Source organism: Notechis scutatus, chromosome 5, assembly GCF_049901735.1.
Source record: "Notechis scutatus isolate UNSWTSFEM ecotype Mainland chromosome 5, rNotScu1.2, whole genome shotgun sequence".
NCBI lineage: Eukaryota > Metazoa > Chordata > Lepidosauria > Squamata > Elapidae > Notechis > Notechis scutatus.
In genome coordinates this window covers 1128582-1144547 of record NC_142013.1, presented here as the reverse complement: position 1 = coordinate 1144547, position 15966 = coordinate 1128582, and the positions used below count along the sequence as shown (strand labels likewise).

General features: G+C 52.4%; 1 protein-coding gene across 1 annotated transcript in view; it reads right to left on the bottom strand.

Moving 5' to 3' along the window:
- Window positions 1–450: 450 nt before the first annotated feature.
- ARAP1 (ArfGAP with RhoGAP domain, ankyrin repeat and PH domain 1) overlaps window positions 451–15966 on the bottom strand; it is an 87316-nt gene continuing 71800 nt past the window's right edge. Inside the window, 8 exon segments of the mRNA XM_087965915.1 lie at window positions 451–1442; window positions 3208–3245; window positions 4709–4864; window positions 6103–6166; window positions 8345–8395; window positions 12233–12315; window positions 13858–14000; window positions 15808–15921. Of these exon segments, the coding sequence (XP_087822041.1) occupies window positions 3228–3245; window positions 4709–4864; window positions 6103–6166; window positions 8345–8395; window positions 12233–12315; window positions 13858–14000; window positions 15808–15921 (629 nt within the window). The 3' untranslated portion in view covers window positions 451–1442; window positions 3208–3227.

Genomic DNA, 15966 nt, shown 5'->3' with positions numbered 1-15966 from the left:
CTAGCTGGGAAATTCTGGGAATTGTAGTCCTCTCTTGCTCGCTGGGGGATTCTGGGAATTATAGTCCTCCCTTGCTAGCTGGGGATTCTGGGAATTGTAGTCCTCTTGCTGCTAACTGGGGGGATTCTGGGAATTGTAGTCCTCTCTTGCTAACTGGGGGATTCTGGGAATTATAGTCCTCTTGCTACTGGGGATTCTAGCTGGGGGATTCTGGGAATTGTAGTCCTCTCTTGCTAACTGGGGATTCTGGGAATTATAGTCCTCTCTTGCTAACTGGGGGATTCTGGGAGCTGCAGTCCACCCATTCTGGCTGGGGAATTCTGGGAGTTCCATACACCTTAAAAATGGCCAAGGTTGAAAAACCGGGGTCTAGAGCAACAAAGGAGCCCCCTACCACCACCAGTACCGGGCAGGAGCCCCCCCAATCTCTTGCAAGCCCCCACCACCAACTCCAATTCCTTCTGAGAATTTTATTCTGATTACAAAAAAGAAGACCCCCAAAATAATAATAACAATAATAATAATAATAATACATCGGCTGAAAAGGGTGGCGCCTGTCCCTTTTTCACAGCGCCCATGAAAAGTGGGGCTTTCTCTCCCGGTCCACCAGGAGGAAGGTGGGGGGCAGACAGAAGCCCCCCACCCCACCCTGCCAGCCACAGTCTGGGTACCCCCCCTCTGCGTCGCTGCGGTGCTTGTACCAAGATGCCGCTGCCCGTGTGTCCATCTTCCAGGTGGGCAGTTGCTGGCAAGAGACCCCCTTCCCCGAGCCTGTACAAGAGAGGGGGGCTGTGTGTGCAGAATTGGGGACCCCCCAAAAGGAGGGAAGAGCAGCCAGCCGCCGGTCCCCCTGATGGATGCAGCTTCCCTCTTCCGCGCCCGCGTCCCCCTGGGATTTCAGGGGTTCCCCAAAAGGGACGGGAGCTGAAAGGTTTGGAGTGCACAACAGGTCCCTTCCGAGTCACCCCCAAACGCCCCGCTGAGCAAAGGGTCCTCCAGGAGGGGGAGTTTCTTTGCGCGCCCCAAAATTCTCGTCTCCAAAAAACCGTCCTGGTGCCTGGTAAAACCCAGGCTGCCCAGCGCAGCTCCGTGTCCATCAGAGAGGGCGAAAGGGCAGGGATGGTCTTGGGGTGGCTTTGAGGGGGCTGGCCAAGGCCCAGGAAGTCCAGGATGCGGGCATGGAAGTGGCCAAACTCTGGCTGGGGGGCACAGGTTGTTCCTGGCACAAAAATGACCCCCCCCCACCCTTGGCTTTGGAGGCTGGCTTGAGGTCCGGGCAGTTGGAGAAACCGCTGATTGGAGGTGTTGTTCTTGCTGCTTTCGGTCTTCCAGGGACCCCCAAAGGGTCTGTCTTGAATATTGGGCACCCCTCCCTCCCCACCCTGCAGCACCGGCCTCCGGGCTGGACCACCCTTGGCTGGGCTTGTCCTCCGTTGTCCAACCTGCAAGGGGAAGAAAAGAAGAAAGGAAGGAAGAAAGGAAGGAAGGAAGGAAGGAAGGAAGGAAGGAAGGAAGGAAGGAAGGAAAGGAAAGGAAAGGAAAGGAAAGGAAAGGAAAGGAAAGGAAAGGAAAGGAAAGGAAAGAAGGAAGGAAGGAAGGAAGGAAGGAAGGAAGGAAGGAAGGAAGGAAGGAAGGAAGGAAAAAAAGAAAGGAAGGAAGGAAGGAAGGAAGGGAAAAAGAAAGAAGGAAAGAAGGAAAAAGAAAGGAAGGAAGGAAGGAAGGAAGGAAGGTAAGGAAGGAAGAAAGAAAGAAAGAAAGAAGGAAGGTAAGGAACAGAAAGAAAGAAAGAAAGAAAGGAAGGAAGGAAGGAAGGAAGGAAGGAAGGAAGGAAGGAAGGAAGGAAGGAAGGAAGGAAGGAAGGAAGGAAGGAAAGGAAGAAAAGAAGAAGGAAATAAAGGAAGAAAAAGAAAGGAAGGAAGGAAGGAAAGAAGGAGGAAAGGAAGGAGGAAAGGAGGAAAAAGAAGGAAAGAAAGAAGGAAGGAAGGAAAGAAGGAAGGAAGGAAGGAAGGAAAGGAGGAAAGGAAGAAAAGAAGAAAAGGAAAGGAAGGAAGGAAGGAAAGAAGGAAGGAAAGAAGGAAAAGAGAAAGAAAGGAAGGAAGGAAAGAAGGGACGGAAAGAAAGAAGGAAGGAAAGAAAGAAGGAAGGAAAAAGAAAGGAAGGAAGGAAGGAAGGAAAGAAGGAGGAAAGGAAGGAGGAAAGGAGGAAAAAGAAGGAAGGAAGGAAAGAAAGAAGAAAGAAAGAAAGAAAGGAAGGAAGGAAGGAAGGAAGGAAGGAAGGAAGGAAGGTAAGGAACAGAAAGAAAGAAAGAAGGAAGGAAGGAAGGAAGGAAGGAAGGAAGGAAGGAAGGAAGGAAAGAAAGAAAGAAGGGACGGAAAAGAGGAAAGGAAGAAAGGAAGAAGGAAAGAAAGGAAGAAAAAGGCAGGAAGGAAGGAAGGAAAGAAGGAGGAAAGGAAGGAGGAAAGGAGGAAAAAAGAAGGAAGGAAGGAAGGAAGGAAGGAAAGAAGGAAGGAAGGAAAGAAGGAAGAAGGAAAGAAAGGAAGAAAAAAGAAAGGAAGGAAGGAAGGGAAGGAGGAAAGGAAGGAGGAAAGGAGGAAAAAAGAAGGAAGAAAGAAAGAAAGAAAGAAAGAAAGAAAGAAAGAAAGAAAGAAAGAAAGAAAGAAAGAAAGAAAGAAAGAAAGAGTTGGGTTGGGGCTACTACCGGTTCGCCCTGGTTTGGGTGAACCGGGTGCTAATTTTTCATCTGGTTCGCTGAGCTGGTAGCCCCACCCACCCCACTCCACCCCTCCCAGGGGTCTCCACACAGCCCATTTTGGATCCCGTTTGGGACCCTTGGGGAGGCTTGGGGAGGGTGAAAATGCTCCCCCCCCCCATGCTGCAGGAGGCCGACTAGGCCACGCCCACCCAGCCCCCGGGCAGAGAACCAGTTGCTGAAATGTGTGGATCCCAGCCGTGGTGGGGAAGGATTTGGGTCCCCCCCAACTCCAAATTCTTCCCTAGGGCTTGTGGACCCCTCCGGATGGGGGCGCTGGGCGCAGGGGAGGAGCTGCCCCTTTCCAAGGCCAGGCCAGGATCTCTGCAAAGGCCGGCCGGCCTCCCCAGCCCCAGGGGACGAAGTGGGCCTCCCCAAGGTCCTTCCCTTCTCCCCGCCCCCCCCCCATGCCGAGGGGCAACGGCCCTGACCCGCTGCAGGACGCCCAGGGACTTTACCTGCTGCGCCTCGGCCAGGTTCACACATCCCGAAGGAGCTGCAGGGAGAAAAGGAGGCGAGGTCAGAAGGGAACCCGGGATTCCTGCACGGGGGGGGGGGGAGGGGAGGGGAGTGTCCTCAGGTTGGACCCCCCTGGGAGCATGGAGGAGAGCCAGCTCCCCCCCTGGGCTTTTGGGGGTCATCAGGGAGCCCCAACCAGCCAGGTCCAAGGGAGGATGGAGGAAGAGGAGGGGGAGGGATTGTAGAGGAGTGAGACGAGAAAGAGAAAGCAAAAAGAAGGAGGGAGGAAAGGAAGAAAGAAGAAAGGAAGAAGGAAGGTGGAAAGGAGGCCAGGAAAGAAGGAAGGAGGAGGGGGAAGAAAGAAAAAGAAAGAACAAAAGAAAGAAAGGACGAAACAACGAAAGACAGACAGACAGACAGACCATCAGGGACCGCCAAGCACCCAGGGGAAGGGGAGGAGGAGGAGGAGGGCAGGAGGAGAGAAGAAGTGGATTATAGATGAGTGAAAGATGAGAAAGAGAAAGCAAAGAGAAAAAAGAAGAGAGAAGGAGGGAAGGGAGGAAAAAGGAAGGAGGAAGGAAGGAAGGAAGGAAGGAAGGAAGGAAGGAAGGAAGGAAGGAAGGAAGAAAGAAAGAAAGAAAGAAAGAAAGAAAGAAAGAAAGAAAGAAAGAAAGAAAGAAAGAGAAGAAAGAAAGAAAGAAAGAAAGAAAGAGGGAGGAAAGGAGGAGGGAGGAAAGGAAGAAAGAAGGAAGGAAGAAGTAAAGGAGGGAGGAAGAAGGAAGTAATGAAGGAGGGAGGGAGGGAGGGAAGGGAGGGAAGGAAGGAAGGAAGGAAGGAAGGAAGGAAGGAAGGAAGGAAGGAAGGAAGGAAGGAAGAGGGGGAGGGAGAGAGGGAGGAAAGGAGGGAGGAAAGGAAGGAAGAAGGAAGAAGTAAAGGAGGGAGGAAAGAAGGAAGTAAGGGAGGAGGGGCGAAAGAAAGAAAGAAAGAAAGAAAGAAAGAAAGAAGAAAGAAAGAAAGAAAGAAAGAAAGAAAGAAAGAAAGAAAGAAAGAAAGAAAGAGGTGGAGGGAGAGAGGGAGGAAAGGAGGGAGGAAAGGAAGAAAGAAGGAAGGAAGAAGTAAAGGAGGGAGGAAGAAGGAAGTAATGGAGGAGGGAGAGGAGGGAGGGAGAAAGAAAGAAAGAAAGAAAGAAAGAAAGAAAGAAAGAAAGAGAGAGAGAGAAAGAAAGAAAGAAAGAAAGAAAGAAAGAAAGAAAGAAAGAAAGAAAGAAAGAAAGAAAGAAAGAAAGAAAGAAAGAAAGGGACACACACCCCCAGGCACCCAGGGGAAGGCGAAGGGGAGGAGGAGGAGGAGGGCAGGGAGAGAGAAGAAGCGGATTATAGATGAGAGAAAGAGAAAACAGAGAGAGCAAGAAGCGAAGGAAGGAAGGGAGGGAGGGAGGGAGAGATGAAAGAGAGAAAGGGGGTCAGGGAAGGGAGAGAGGAGCGGGGGGACCAGGCTCACCGTCAAGGGGTCGGCCACCAAAGCCGCCACGCTGTTCCGCATCTCATTCTCGCTGCCTCGCAGGGGATGAGGGAGACGTGGCCCAGCCGGGAGGAGTCGGGGCGCCTGGGGCAGGCGGACCTTGGAGGCCTCCGAGGGCCAGATGTTGCCTCCGTGCTGGGGGGCGAGACAGAAAGAGATGAGGGGGTTGCATCCAGGCCACTGATCGGGGTCAGCGCCCACTCCCGGGTCCTTCAGCGATGCCAAGGAGCCTGCTCTGGGGTGGCCCAAATGGGGCAAGTTCCTAGTCCTCATGGCCTTGGCGGCCAGGCCCAAATCTCAGGAACTGCAGAAGCTTGGAAAGCGACCCCAGCGCTTGGTGGGGTTGGGTGGGTGGGGAAAAGCTTCCTGCCAGCACATTGGTGAGTGTGCAAACACCCTGGCAGCGCAAGCGATGGTGCAAATAGTTCCCCCACCTGAGCAGCCCCCCGCTCTGACCTGGGCTTCCCCAAAATCAGGAAGCCGACTCCTCGTCCCGACAAAACTCCTTTTTTTATTAGGCTCAGATGAATATTCCTCTCCTTCGCATCCAGCAAACCGTCTTTCAAGGGTGAATTTACAACCACAGACCTTTATCGGGCTTGGAGAGCTGCCAGGCCGAGAGCTTCCAAACGCCACACTGTAGCAGTGATTACTTGGCAAGAAGTTATGGAACAAATCTTCACCCTCATGAATTGAACTAACTGTCTCCTGCAACCACCACTCCCCCTTTCGCTCCTCTTTTATTCCCTCTGGGAGGGGCCATTCCCCGTCCACCTGTGCTTTTACTCCTGAGTCGACCCTTGTTCCTTAACCGTTCCCTTCTCCTGGCAGCTCTGTGCATGCGCTCCCTGGGACCAGGCTCCAGCTGTTCTTCTTCCCCACTGATCTCCAACTCCAAGGCAACCACCACACCCCTTTCGCTCCTCTTTTATTCCCTAAGGGAGGGGCCATTCACCATCCGAGCCTTTACTCCTGAGTCGACCCTCGTTCCTTAGTTCTTCTGGCAGTTCTGTGCATGTGCACATCAGGCTCCAGCTGTTCTTCTTCCCCACTGATCTCCGACTCCGAAGGCAGCTGATAAGACAGCTGTCAGACAGCCTTGGCCCCGTGTCTGCCTCCGACGCAGAGCCTTCCCCAGACTCCAGGACTGGCCCCTGCTCCTCCCCAACCTCCTCACGGTCTGAGTCTACTGCCAAGCTGGCCACTGAGAGGCCGCAACACTACCCTACTACCCTGCTTGCTCAGAGCAGGCCCAACCCCGAGAGGCAGGAGAGGGACCTCGATCCCAGGACGCAGGCGTGGAAGGCCAAGGAAGGAGACCCTCCCTGGAATGCCCAGGTACAAACGCCCAGGTGGAGGCTGCCCTGCCTTACCTGCATGGAGAGGAAGTTGGCAAACCACGTCCGCATTTCCATCTGGGTGTCGCAGCAGAGGTACCTGCCGGTGGGGGGAGAAGGGTGAGAAGGAGAAGCAACCCCCTCCATCCTGCCCCCCCAAAAAACAGAGGTTCTGGCGCAGGGCCTTTTCTGCAGCGGTCCCCCCATGGTGTGGGACATCCTCTCCACCAATACGAGAAGGGCCCCCAACCAGGGACAGGAATCCACCGGTTTGCACCGGTTCAGGAGAACCGGATGTTAAATTCCCATCTGGTTCACCGAACCGGGATTTGAACCAACTGGCTAGCCCCGCCCAGGAGTCTCCATATGGACCGTTTTCCATGCAGGTCAGGGCAGGGTCCGCACGGAGACTCTGGGAGGGGGGAATAACGGCCCTCCCGGAAGTTCCGGTAAGCCACGCCCAACATGGCCACGCCCACCCAGCGACTGGGCAGCGAACCGGTTGTTGGGATTTTTGAATCTCCCTGTCAACTAAAAAATATTCCTGTGGTCTTTTTAGTTGCCAGCAGAAAGGGAGTGGGGGAAAGCAGTACATTCCTTAAATGCTTCGGATAATTGCTAGGCAGCCGAAGCTGTTGGCGCACAAGGTTATTACTGGAGAGCATGATGGATGACTCTTGGCTATGGATGTGTCCCATTGGAGAATATACATCCGGGGGGTGGGGTGGGGGGAAGACCAGGGTCAAGGGGGAAATGAATGGTGTATTTTAGTGTCGGTTGCACCCAGCTAACACCGACATGGCCACTCCTAATAAATCCATTTTTTTTTACTCTTGAGAGATGCGGCTAAAGACTTAGGATTTGAATGGGGGGTGGATTTGTTGGAGTCCTGACACCCCACCCCTGCTGGCCTTTGGCAAGGTTTTAAACCCCTGGCTGGGCTCCTGAGCTTGGGGTGCTGAATGTGGAATGTCGCCCCGTTTGGCAAGTTATGGCAGTTATTCAGCAAATCGCTCCCGTTGTTAAGCGAATCGCACACACGCGACACACACACCTCTGGGACACTGCAATCATCGTATTTTGAATTTTGATCAGGTGGCCGTGGGGATGTTGCAACGGTTGTCGGTGTGAAAAAGTGCTCATCAATCCCTTTTTTTTTCAGTCAACTAAACCAATGGTCGTAAGTTGAGAACCACCCCTGTACAGGTAAGTGACTAAGGATCTCGGAAGCTGTGCCTATTTATCTGGCATGTTTTTATGGTTTTTAAAATGCTTATTGTTTGCATGGTTTTTATACTTGGGGAATTGTAAGCCACCCAGAGTCATTCGTTGAGACAGTTCTAGTCCCGCCTTAGGCGTGAAAGCTAATTGGGTGACTTTGGGCCAATCACCAGGAGACGGTGAGTTCTAGTCCTGCCTTAGGCAGGAAAGCCAACTGGATGACTCTGGGCCAATCACAAGGAGACAGGGAGTTCTAGTCCTGCCTTAAGCATGAGAGCTGGCTGGGTGACTTTGGGCCAATCACCAGGAGATGGTGAGTTCTAGTCCTGCCTTAGGCATGAAAGCCAACTGGATGACTCTGGGCCAATCGCCAGGAGTCAGTGAATTCTAGTCCCACCTTAGGCAGGAAAACCAGCTGGAGTGACGTTCTGAGCCAATCACAGGAGATGGAGAGTTCTAGTCCCGCCTCACGCTCAAAAGCTACCTGGGTGAACCTGGAGCCGGTCACTCTTTCACAGCCCTAGGATTGAAGCAATGGCCAACCAATTCTGAAACACCCTGCCAAGAAACTTCCAAGGATTTATCTGGAAAGTCTCCGAGAACTGGACACAATTTGTCCGAGTATATTCATGAACTGGCAGAGACATGGTTAACAAAGTCAGCAAGTGAGTAAGCATGGCAACAGACCAGCCAAGGGGAGCTGACAGCCTGGGTGTGGTTTGGCTCTGTGTGCTTTGCTGAGAATCGAAACTGAACTTGCTTCTGTTACGTTGACAGAATCTGCAAATGGTATTGTAAACTTTACTTCGTATTATGATGTTTATAAAGAAGTTAAACATCTGTGTGTTTTCTGCCTTGAATTTCTGCTGCAAAATCCAACACAATCGGATGGAAGAAAAGACAATATTGGAATGGACTAAGGAGGGATGCCATGGTGGGGGTCGAACCCTCCCTAGTTTTCAGCCCCCCACCCCCCGGCCTTTTAGCTATAAGACAGGATAAGCATCAAACCAAGGAGCCCACCCCTCCTTCCAGCCCCCGGCCCCCGGCCCCTTACCATTGCTGCTTCTCCATCTTTTCGTTCTCAAAGAAGACAGTGAAGCCCCAGCTGGAAAAGAGAAACAAGGACACCTTGTTGTGAGGTTGTGTGGGTGTGTGCACAAATTCCCACCCTGGCTTCTGGGGCCCACCCAGTTCCATGCTTCCCCCTTCAGTGGCCTGCAGGGGGCACCAGAGAGTACTCAAACCAGGCCACTGGAGTAGACCCCAAAGGTGTTTTTCAAAAGGCAGCTGGACTTTGTTTTTTTCCTTGGTCTTATTTTTTTTCCCCTTCTTTAGAACTGATGAAGCTTCTTGGATGAGAAGCGAAATGTCTTCATTGCAAAAAAAAAAAAAAAGCACCTTTGGGAACCACCGTGACCTGGATGGCTGAGAATCTCCGTAGACGTGGGAAGGGGGTCCTTCATGCAACAGGTTGAAGAGGATGGGGGGGAGAGGGGGGGGGGGCTTCCATGCAGTCCCCCAAATGCAGCAGGAAGCTAAAACTGATGTTCAGACTAGGCAAATTATGCAGAAATAGGAGCATGCCTAAGATTTGAATTTTGCATCGACCAGCCCGTTTTCCAATGACTTTGTGGGGTGATAGAGGGGTGGGGAGGCTCAATTAAGACTCTGGGGCTTGATGCAGGGCAGGACCATCTTGTGCGATTTGGGGGCTGGAGCCACATCTCAACCCTGCGCACTTTGGAATAGAATAGAAGAGAAGAGAGAGGAGAGGAGATTAGAGGAGAGGAGAGGAGAGGAGAGGAGAGGAGAGAAGAGAAGAGAAGAGAAGAGAAGAGAAGAGAAGAGAAGAGAAGAGAAGAGAAGAGAAGAGAAGAGAATAAGAAAGAATAGAATACAAAATAAAATAGAATACAAAATAAAATACAATAGAATAAGAAAGAATAGAATAGAATAGAATAGAATAGAATAGAATAGAATAGAATAAGAAAGAATGGAATAGAAAACAGAATAGGAGAGAATAGAATAGAATAAGAAAGAATAGAAAAAGAATAGAATAGAATAGAAAATATGGAATGGAATAGAATTCTCTATGCAAAGAATGGAATGGAATGGAATGGAATAGAATAGAATAGAATAAGAATAGAATAGAATAGAATAGAATAGAATAGAATAGAATAGAATAGAATAGAATAGAATAGAATAGAATAGAATAGAATAGAATAACGGAAGGGACCTTGGAGGTCTTCTAGTCTAACCCCCTGCAGGAAACCCTACACCACTTAAGACAAATGGTACTCCAACATCTTTTTTAAAAACTCCCAGTGTTGAAGCATTTACAACAGAGGTCTCCAAACTTGGCCACTTTAAGACTTGTGGACTTCAACTCCCAGAATTCTCCAGCCAGCTATGATCGAGAAAAAAACAGGAAGCAATTATGGCTGAGGAATTCTGGGACTTGAAATCCACAAGTCTTAAAGTGGCCAAGTTTGGAGACCTCTGATTTACAACTTCTGGAGGCAAGCAGTTCCACTGGTCAATTGTCCTCACTGTCAGGAAGTTTCTCCTTCGTTTTACAAGAAGTTGCCCTCAGAAGTTGTGGGAGCTTCATCATCCCTGGAGGCTGGACTGTCCTCTGTCAGGAATGGTGTAGGGTCTCCTGCTTGGGCTGGGGGTTAGACTAAATGACCTCCAAGATCCCTTCCAACTCTGGCTGGCGCCACATTCTCTACCCCGCAAACCCCACAAGGGGGTGGGGGAGATTTTCTTTCCCCCCGTGCAGCTCAAATTCTCTTTTAGGCCACCTGCAGCCAAAGGGACAGCTTTCACCCCTTCATTGGCCCATCATGGGCACCTCTAGATGGCCATTTTACACCTTTGGGGGGGTCACCATCCTTGGCTGGTGGGTCAGGAGCTGTTCTGTGGAGCAAGACTGCCCCCTGCTGGCCCAAAACAAGAATGGCTGCCTTATCTCACTGACTATCCAATTCCAGGGTCTTTGAGGATCTTGGTCTAACAGATTTTAACAGTCTGACAGAGTTGGAAGGGACCTTGTAGGTCATCTAGTCCAACCCCGTCCGCGACCGGGCGAACAAGCCTAGACCCTGCACCATTTCTGACAGAGGGCAGTCCAGTCTCTTGAGCTTGAAAGCCTCCAGGGATGAAGCTCCCACAACCTCTGAAGGCAAGTTCTGTTCCACTGAATATAGAATAACAGAGTTGGCCAAGGGCCCCAGCTTGTAGGTCATCTAGTCCAACCCCCCACCCAAGCAGGAGACCCTACACCATTGCTGACAAATGGCAGTCCAATCTCTTCTTGAAAGCCTCCAAGGATGAAGCCCCCACAACTTCTGAAGGCAACTTCTGTTCTGTTCTCACTGTCAGAAAGTTTCTCCTTATTTCCAGGTTGAATCTCTCCTTGTTCCATTTCCATCCATGATTCCTTGTCTGGCCTTCAGGTGCCTTGGAGAATAGCTTGACCCCTTCCTCCTCCCTGTGGCAACCCCTCAAATATTGGAAGATGCTCTCCTGTCTCCCCTGGTCCTTCCCTTCCCTAGACCAGGCAGGCCCAGTTCCTGTAACCGTTCGTCGTATGTTTTAGTCTCCAATCCCCTCATCATCCTGGTTGCTCTTCTCTGCCCTCTTTCTAGAGTCTCAACCTCTTTTTTTATAGTGTGGTGACCAAAACTGGCTGACCAGATGTGGCTGATGCAACTGGAGATGAACCAACTTTGGTACTACTGCTCCTTTAAGACTGGGGATGGGTTCTATCCCTTTAAGAGGTGTTTATAGAAAAGGCAGCCATTAGAGGGTGTGTTCTCTCTCCTTCTGTCCTGTATTCATTGCCGAAGTTCTCCGTGTAGAGTTAAGAAGAAGAAAGATTGCTTGTAAGGTATTTTGCCGACCACGTAGATTTGTGTATATAGCCGTTGTATAGAAAACCCCCGTTAAATGTCTGTGTGCCGTGTTTTGCTCCTGGGTTGTCTCATAATGGTAGTCACACTGCAAATGCTCTAAGGCAGGGGTGTCCAACCTTGGCAACTTTAAGACTTTGCTGGCTGAGGAATTCTGGGAGTTGAAGTCCACAAGTCTTAAAGTTGCCAAGGTTGGACACCCCTGCTCTAAGGTCTTACTAAGGCTTTATAGAGTGGTATGAGTACCTTCCTTGATCTTTGTTAGGGATAACATTGTTTACCCTAACTGGTTTGGGTAAAAATAATAAATAAGTTATCATGGTTTGTTGGTTAAAGTGTGTGTAACTTTAACTACAAGAATGTAATTAAGGGTGTGGTTGTAAAAGCACCATAAAAGAAGCAAGTCAATTGCAGCTCTCTCTCTCTCTGGCTTAATGATCCCTAATTACTGGATGGATTGATGACTGCGTTTTCCTTACTGGAACGGAGGAGAGGAAGGAGTGTTGATTTCTCAACGGAGAGAACAGATAATACGGACTGATTTATTGTAAGTGAACTGACATTGGCTATTCAACACGGACTTTGCAAATTGAGTATCCCCGGCTGGACTGACTGAAATGATACATGACTAATGGACCGTTTATTTTGACTATGCTATAATTCCTAATGGAATAAACTATATTTTTGATAGCACAAGCGTATCTGTATTTTTTACTGCGTGTTAACTAAAATACAAACTTATCTCACACATTTACCTGTCTGCCTATCTGACTACGCTACACATTCTGTTTAGTTTGTTTTCCTTAACACTCGTTGGGGAATTCAGGCTTAACAATCTTGACTGTATTCTTCCGTTAATGCAGCTTAGGATTGCGTTGGCTTTTTGGGCTGCCGCCGCACACAGCTGGCTCAGTCTACAAACACCTTGTAGGGCAGGTGAAGCCCACCTGCGCTGGAGTAGCTCCCCTTTTGCAGGAACAACCATCAGGTGGGAACTCAGAGACACGAACACCTGCTGCTCCACTTACCAAGTTGGTGGACGGACCTTCTTCTTAATTCCCAGGTAGATCTTCAGGTTCTTGACCAGCCATTCTTTCTCCGGTTTATGGCTCTGTGCGATAGAAGGAGGGCAGTGTAAACAGCCCAAAAGGGGGGTACTGTGTCCCCACTGCCCACGAAAAAGGGCCAGCTCAGGTCCCCAACAGGGGGCGCCACTTCCTACCTCCAAAAGCAGAGGGGCCGCCTGCAAGATCTATGCCCACCACTGGAAGTGGACATTAAAGGGGGACATAGGGAGCCAGTTGAGTCTAGTGGTCCCGCCGTAGGCATGAAAGGCAGCTGGGTGACTTTGGGCCAATCACCAGGAGATTGTGAGTTCTAGTCCCGCCTTAGGCCTGAAAGGCAGCTGGGTGGGCCAATCACCAGGAGACGGTGAGTTCTAGTCCTGCCTTAGGCATGAAAGCCAGTTGGGTGACTTTGGGCCAATCACCAGGAGACGGTGAGTTCTAGTCCCGCCTTAGGCCTGAAAGCCAGCTGGGTGGGCCAATCACCAAGAGATGATGAGTTCTAGTCCCGCCTTAGGCCTGAAAGCCAGTTGGGTGGGCCAATCACAAGGAGACAGTGAGTTCTAGTCCTGCCTTAGGCATGAAAGCCAGCTGGGTGACTTTGGGCCAATCACCAGGAGACGGGGAGTTCTAGTCCCGCCTTAGGCGTGAAAGCCAGCTGGGTGGGCCAATCACCAGGAGACGGTGAGTTCTAGTCCTGCCTTAGGCCTGAAAGCCAGCTGGGTGGGCCAATCACCAGGAGACGGTGAGTTCTAGTCCTGCCTTAGGCCTGAAAGCCAGCTGGGTGGGGCCAATCAACAGGAGACGGGAGTTCTAGTCCCGCCTTAGGCATGAAAGCCAGCTGGGTGGGCCAATCACCAGGAGACGGTGAGTTCTGAGTCCTGCCTTAGGCATGAAAGCCAGCTGGGTGGGCCAATCACCAGGAGACGGTGAGTTCTAGTCCCGCCTTAGGCCTGAAAGCCAGCTGGGTGGGCCAATCACCAGGAGACGGTGAGTTCTAGTCCTGCCTTAGGCATGAAAGCCAGCTGGGTGGGCCAATCACCAGGAGACGGGAGTTCTAGTCCCGCCTTAGGCATGAAAGCCAGCTGGGTGGGGCCAATCACCAGGAGACGGTGAGTTCTAGTCCCGCCTTAGGCCTGAAAGCCAGCTGGGTGGGCCAATCACCAGGAGACGGGGAGTTCTAGTCCCGCCTTAGGCATGAAAGCCAGCTGGGTGGGCCAATCACCAGGAGACGGTGAGTTCTAGTCCTGCCTTAGGCATGAAAGCCAGGTGGGTGACTTTGGGCCAATCACCAGGAGACGGGGAGTTCTAGTCCCGCCTTAGGCCTGAAAGCCAGCTGGGTGGGCCAATCACCAGGAGACGGGGAGTTCTAGTCTGGCTGGGTGACTTTGGACCACGGAGGGCTTTGAAGGTGGCAACCCACACCTTGAATTCGGCAGCCACTGCAGCAAGAGAAGCGCCCTGCATGCAAACCGAGATGTGCAGAAAAGCAGGGCGGCTGCCCCATCAAGCCCCGAGGGGAGTCGGGCGTGGCGGACCCTGAGGGGAGGGGGGAGGGGGAGGGAGAGGGTTGCCAGAGGAGCACCTACCCGGACCTCCTTGTAGAGGCGGAGGGAGTGGTTGTTGAGGATGAAGTATCGGTCGTGGAAGCCGGTGCTGAGCCCCACGCCCAGCACGTTCTTCTCCTCCCGGAACTTCATCAGGCCGTGTTTGCTGTCGCCCACCTTGCTGGCTGGAAGGGAAGGAAGAGGGGCATGGAGGGGGCCATTGGGGGCAGGGAGGGGCAGGGGGCACGCACACACCCCCTCTCCCCTCTGTTGCCCCCCATTCCACCCTGGGTGGCTTCTTGGCAGCAGCAGTCCAGGCCCCCAGGCGGGAGAGAGGGAAGGGGGTGGGCGAGCAGGATGAGCCTCCTTTGCGGCCCTAAAGGGCCTCCTGTACCCCCATTGTCCCCTGGGGGAGCCACCAGCTGCTCTTGGGTCAAGGCAGGTCCCTGCCAAGGGGGAGAGGGGGCTTCCCTTCCTCTCCTCTCCGTCCGTCCCTTCCTTTCCCTCCTTCTTCCTTTCTTCCTTCTTCTCTCCCTCCCTTCTTTCTTTCCTTCCCACTCACCTCTTCCCTCCCCCTTTCCTTCCTCCCTTTCTCCCTCCCTTCTCCTTCCTCTCTCCCTCCCTCCCTTTCTTTCCTCCCTCTTGCCTTTCCTTCCTCCTTTTCCCTTCCTTCCTTCCTTCCTCTCCCTCCTCCCTCCCTTCCTTCCTTCCTTCCTTCCTCCTCCCTCCTCCTCCCTTCTTCTTCCCTCCCTTTTTCCCTCCTTTCCCACTCCTCCTCTTTCCCTTCCTCTCTTCCTCCCTTCCTTCCTTCCTTCCCTCTCCCTCCTCCCTCCCTCCTTCCTTCCTCTCTCCTCCTCCTCCCTCCCTCCCTTTCTCCCCCTCCTTCCTTCCTTCCTCCCTCTCTCCCTACCTTTGCATTCTCTCCTTCTCCCTTCCTCCCTCTACTCCCTTCCTCTCCTTCCCTTCCTTCCCTCCCCCTCCCTCCCTTCTTCCTTCCTTCCTCTCTCCCTCCCTCCCTCTTTCCTTTCTTTCTTTCCTTCACCTCTTCCCTCCTTTTCCCTTCCTTCCTTCCTTCCTCCTCCTCCTTCCTCTTCCTTCCTCCTCCCTCCCTCCCTCCCTTCTTTCTCCCTCTCCTCCCTCCCTCTCTCCCTCCCTTCTTTCTTTCCTTCCCCTCTTGCCTTTTCCCTCCTCCTTTCCTCTTCCTTCCTTCCCCTCCCTCCCTCTCTCCCTCCCTTCTTCTTTCCATCCTTCCTTCTCCCTCTCCTCCCTTCCTCCCTTCTTTTTTTCCTTCCCACTCACCTCTTCCCTCCTTTCCCTTCCTTCCTTCCTTCCTCTCCCTCCTCCCTCCCTCCCTTCCCACTCTCTCCTCCTCCCTCCCTCCCTTTCTCCCCTCCTTCCTTCCTTCCTTCCTTCCTTCCTCCCTCTCTCCCCTACCTTTGCATTCCTCTCCTCCTCCCTCCCTCTCCTTCATTCCTCTCTTCCTTCCTTCCTCCTCCCTCCCTCCCCTTCCTTCCTTCCTTCCTCTCTCCTCCCTTCTTTCCTTTCTTCCCACTCACCTCTTCCCTCCCTCCCTTCCCTCCTCCCTTCCTCTCCCTCCTCCTTCCCTCCTTCCCTCCCTCCCTTTCTCCCCCTCCTTCCTTCCTTCCTTCCTCCCTCTCTCCCTACCTTTGCATTCTCTCCTCCTCCCCTCCCTCTCCTTCATTCCTCTCTCCCTCCCTTCCCTCCTCCCTCTCCCTCCCTCCTCCTTCCTCCTTCCCTCCTTCCCTCCTCCTTTTCTCCCTCTCCTCTCCTCCCTTCCTCCCCAGACCCAAAACTGCCCCCAAAGTGCCCAGCCTGAAGGACCCCGGACTGCTCCTTTGTCCAGGCCAACAGGGTGAGTTTCCCACCTGGACGGTGGCCGATCCCTGAGGGCCCCCCCCGCTCAAAAGGGTCCTCAGGCAGCAGCACCACCCCGCCCCCAGGCCCCCGCCTTCCTCCGGCTGCCCCACTTACCCAGGTAAAGCAGCATGTTCTCCATGGAGAGCTGCCTCTTCACCACCAGGTAGCTGTCCTTCCCCAGGCTGTGCACGATGGGCAGCACCTTCTCGCTGTAGTGCAGGGGGCGCTCTTCATCCGGAGGGAGGGGGCGGAGGAGGAGGAGGAGGAGGAAGG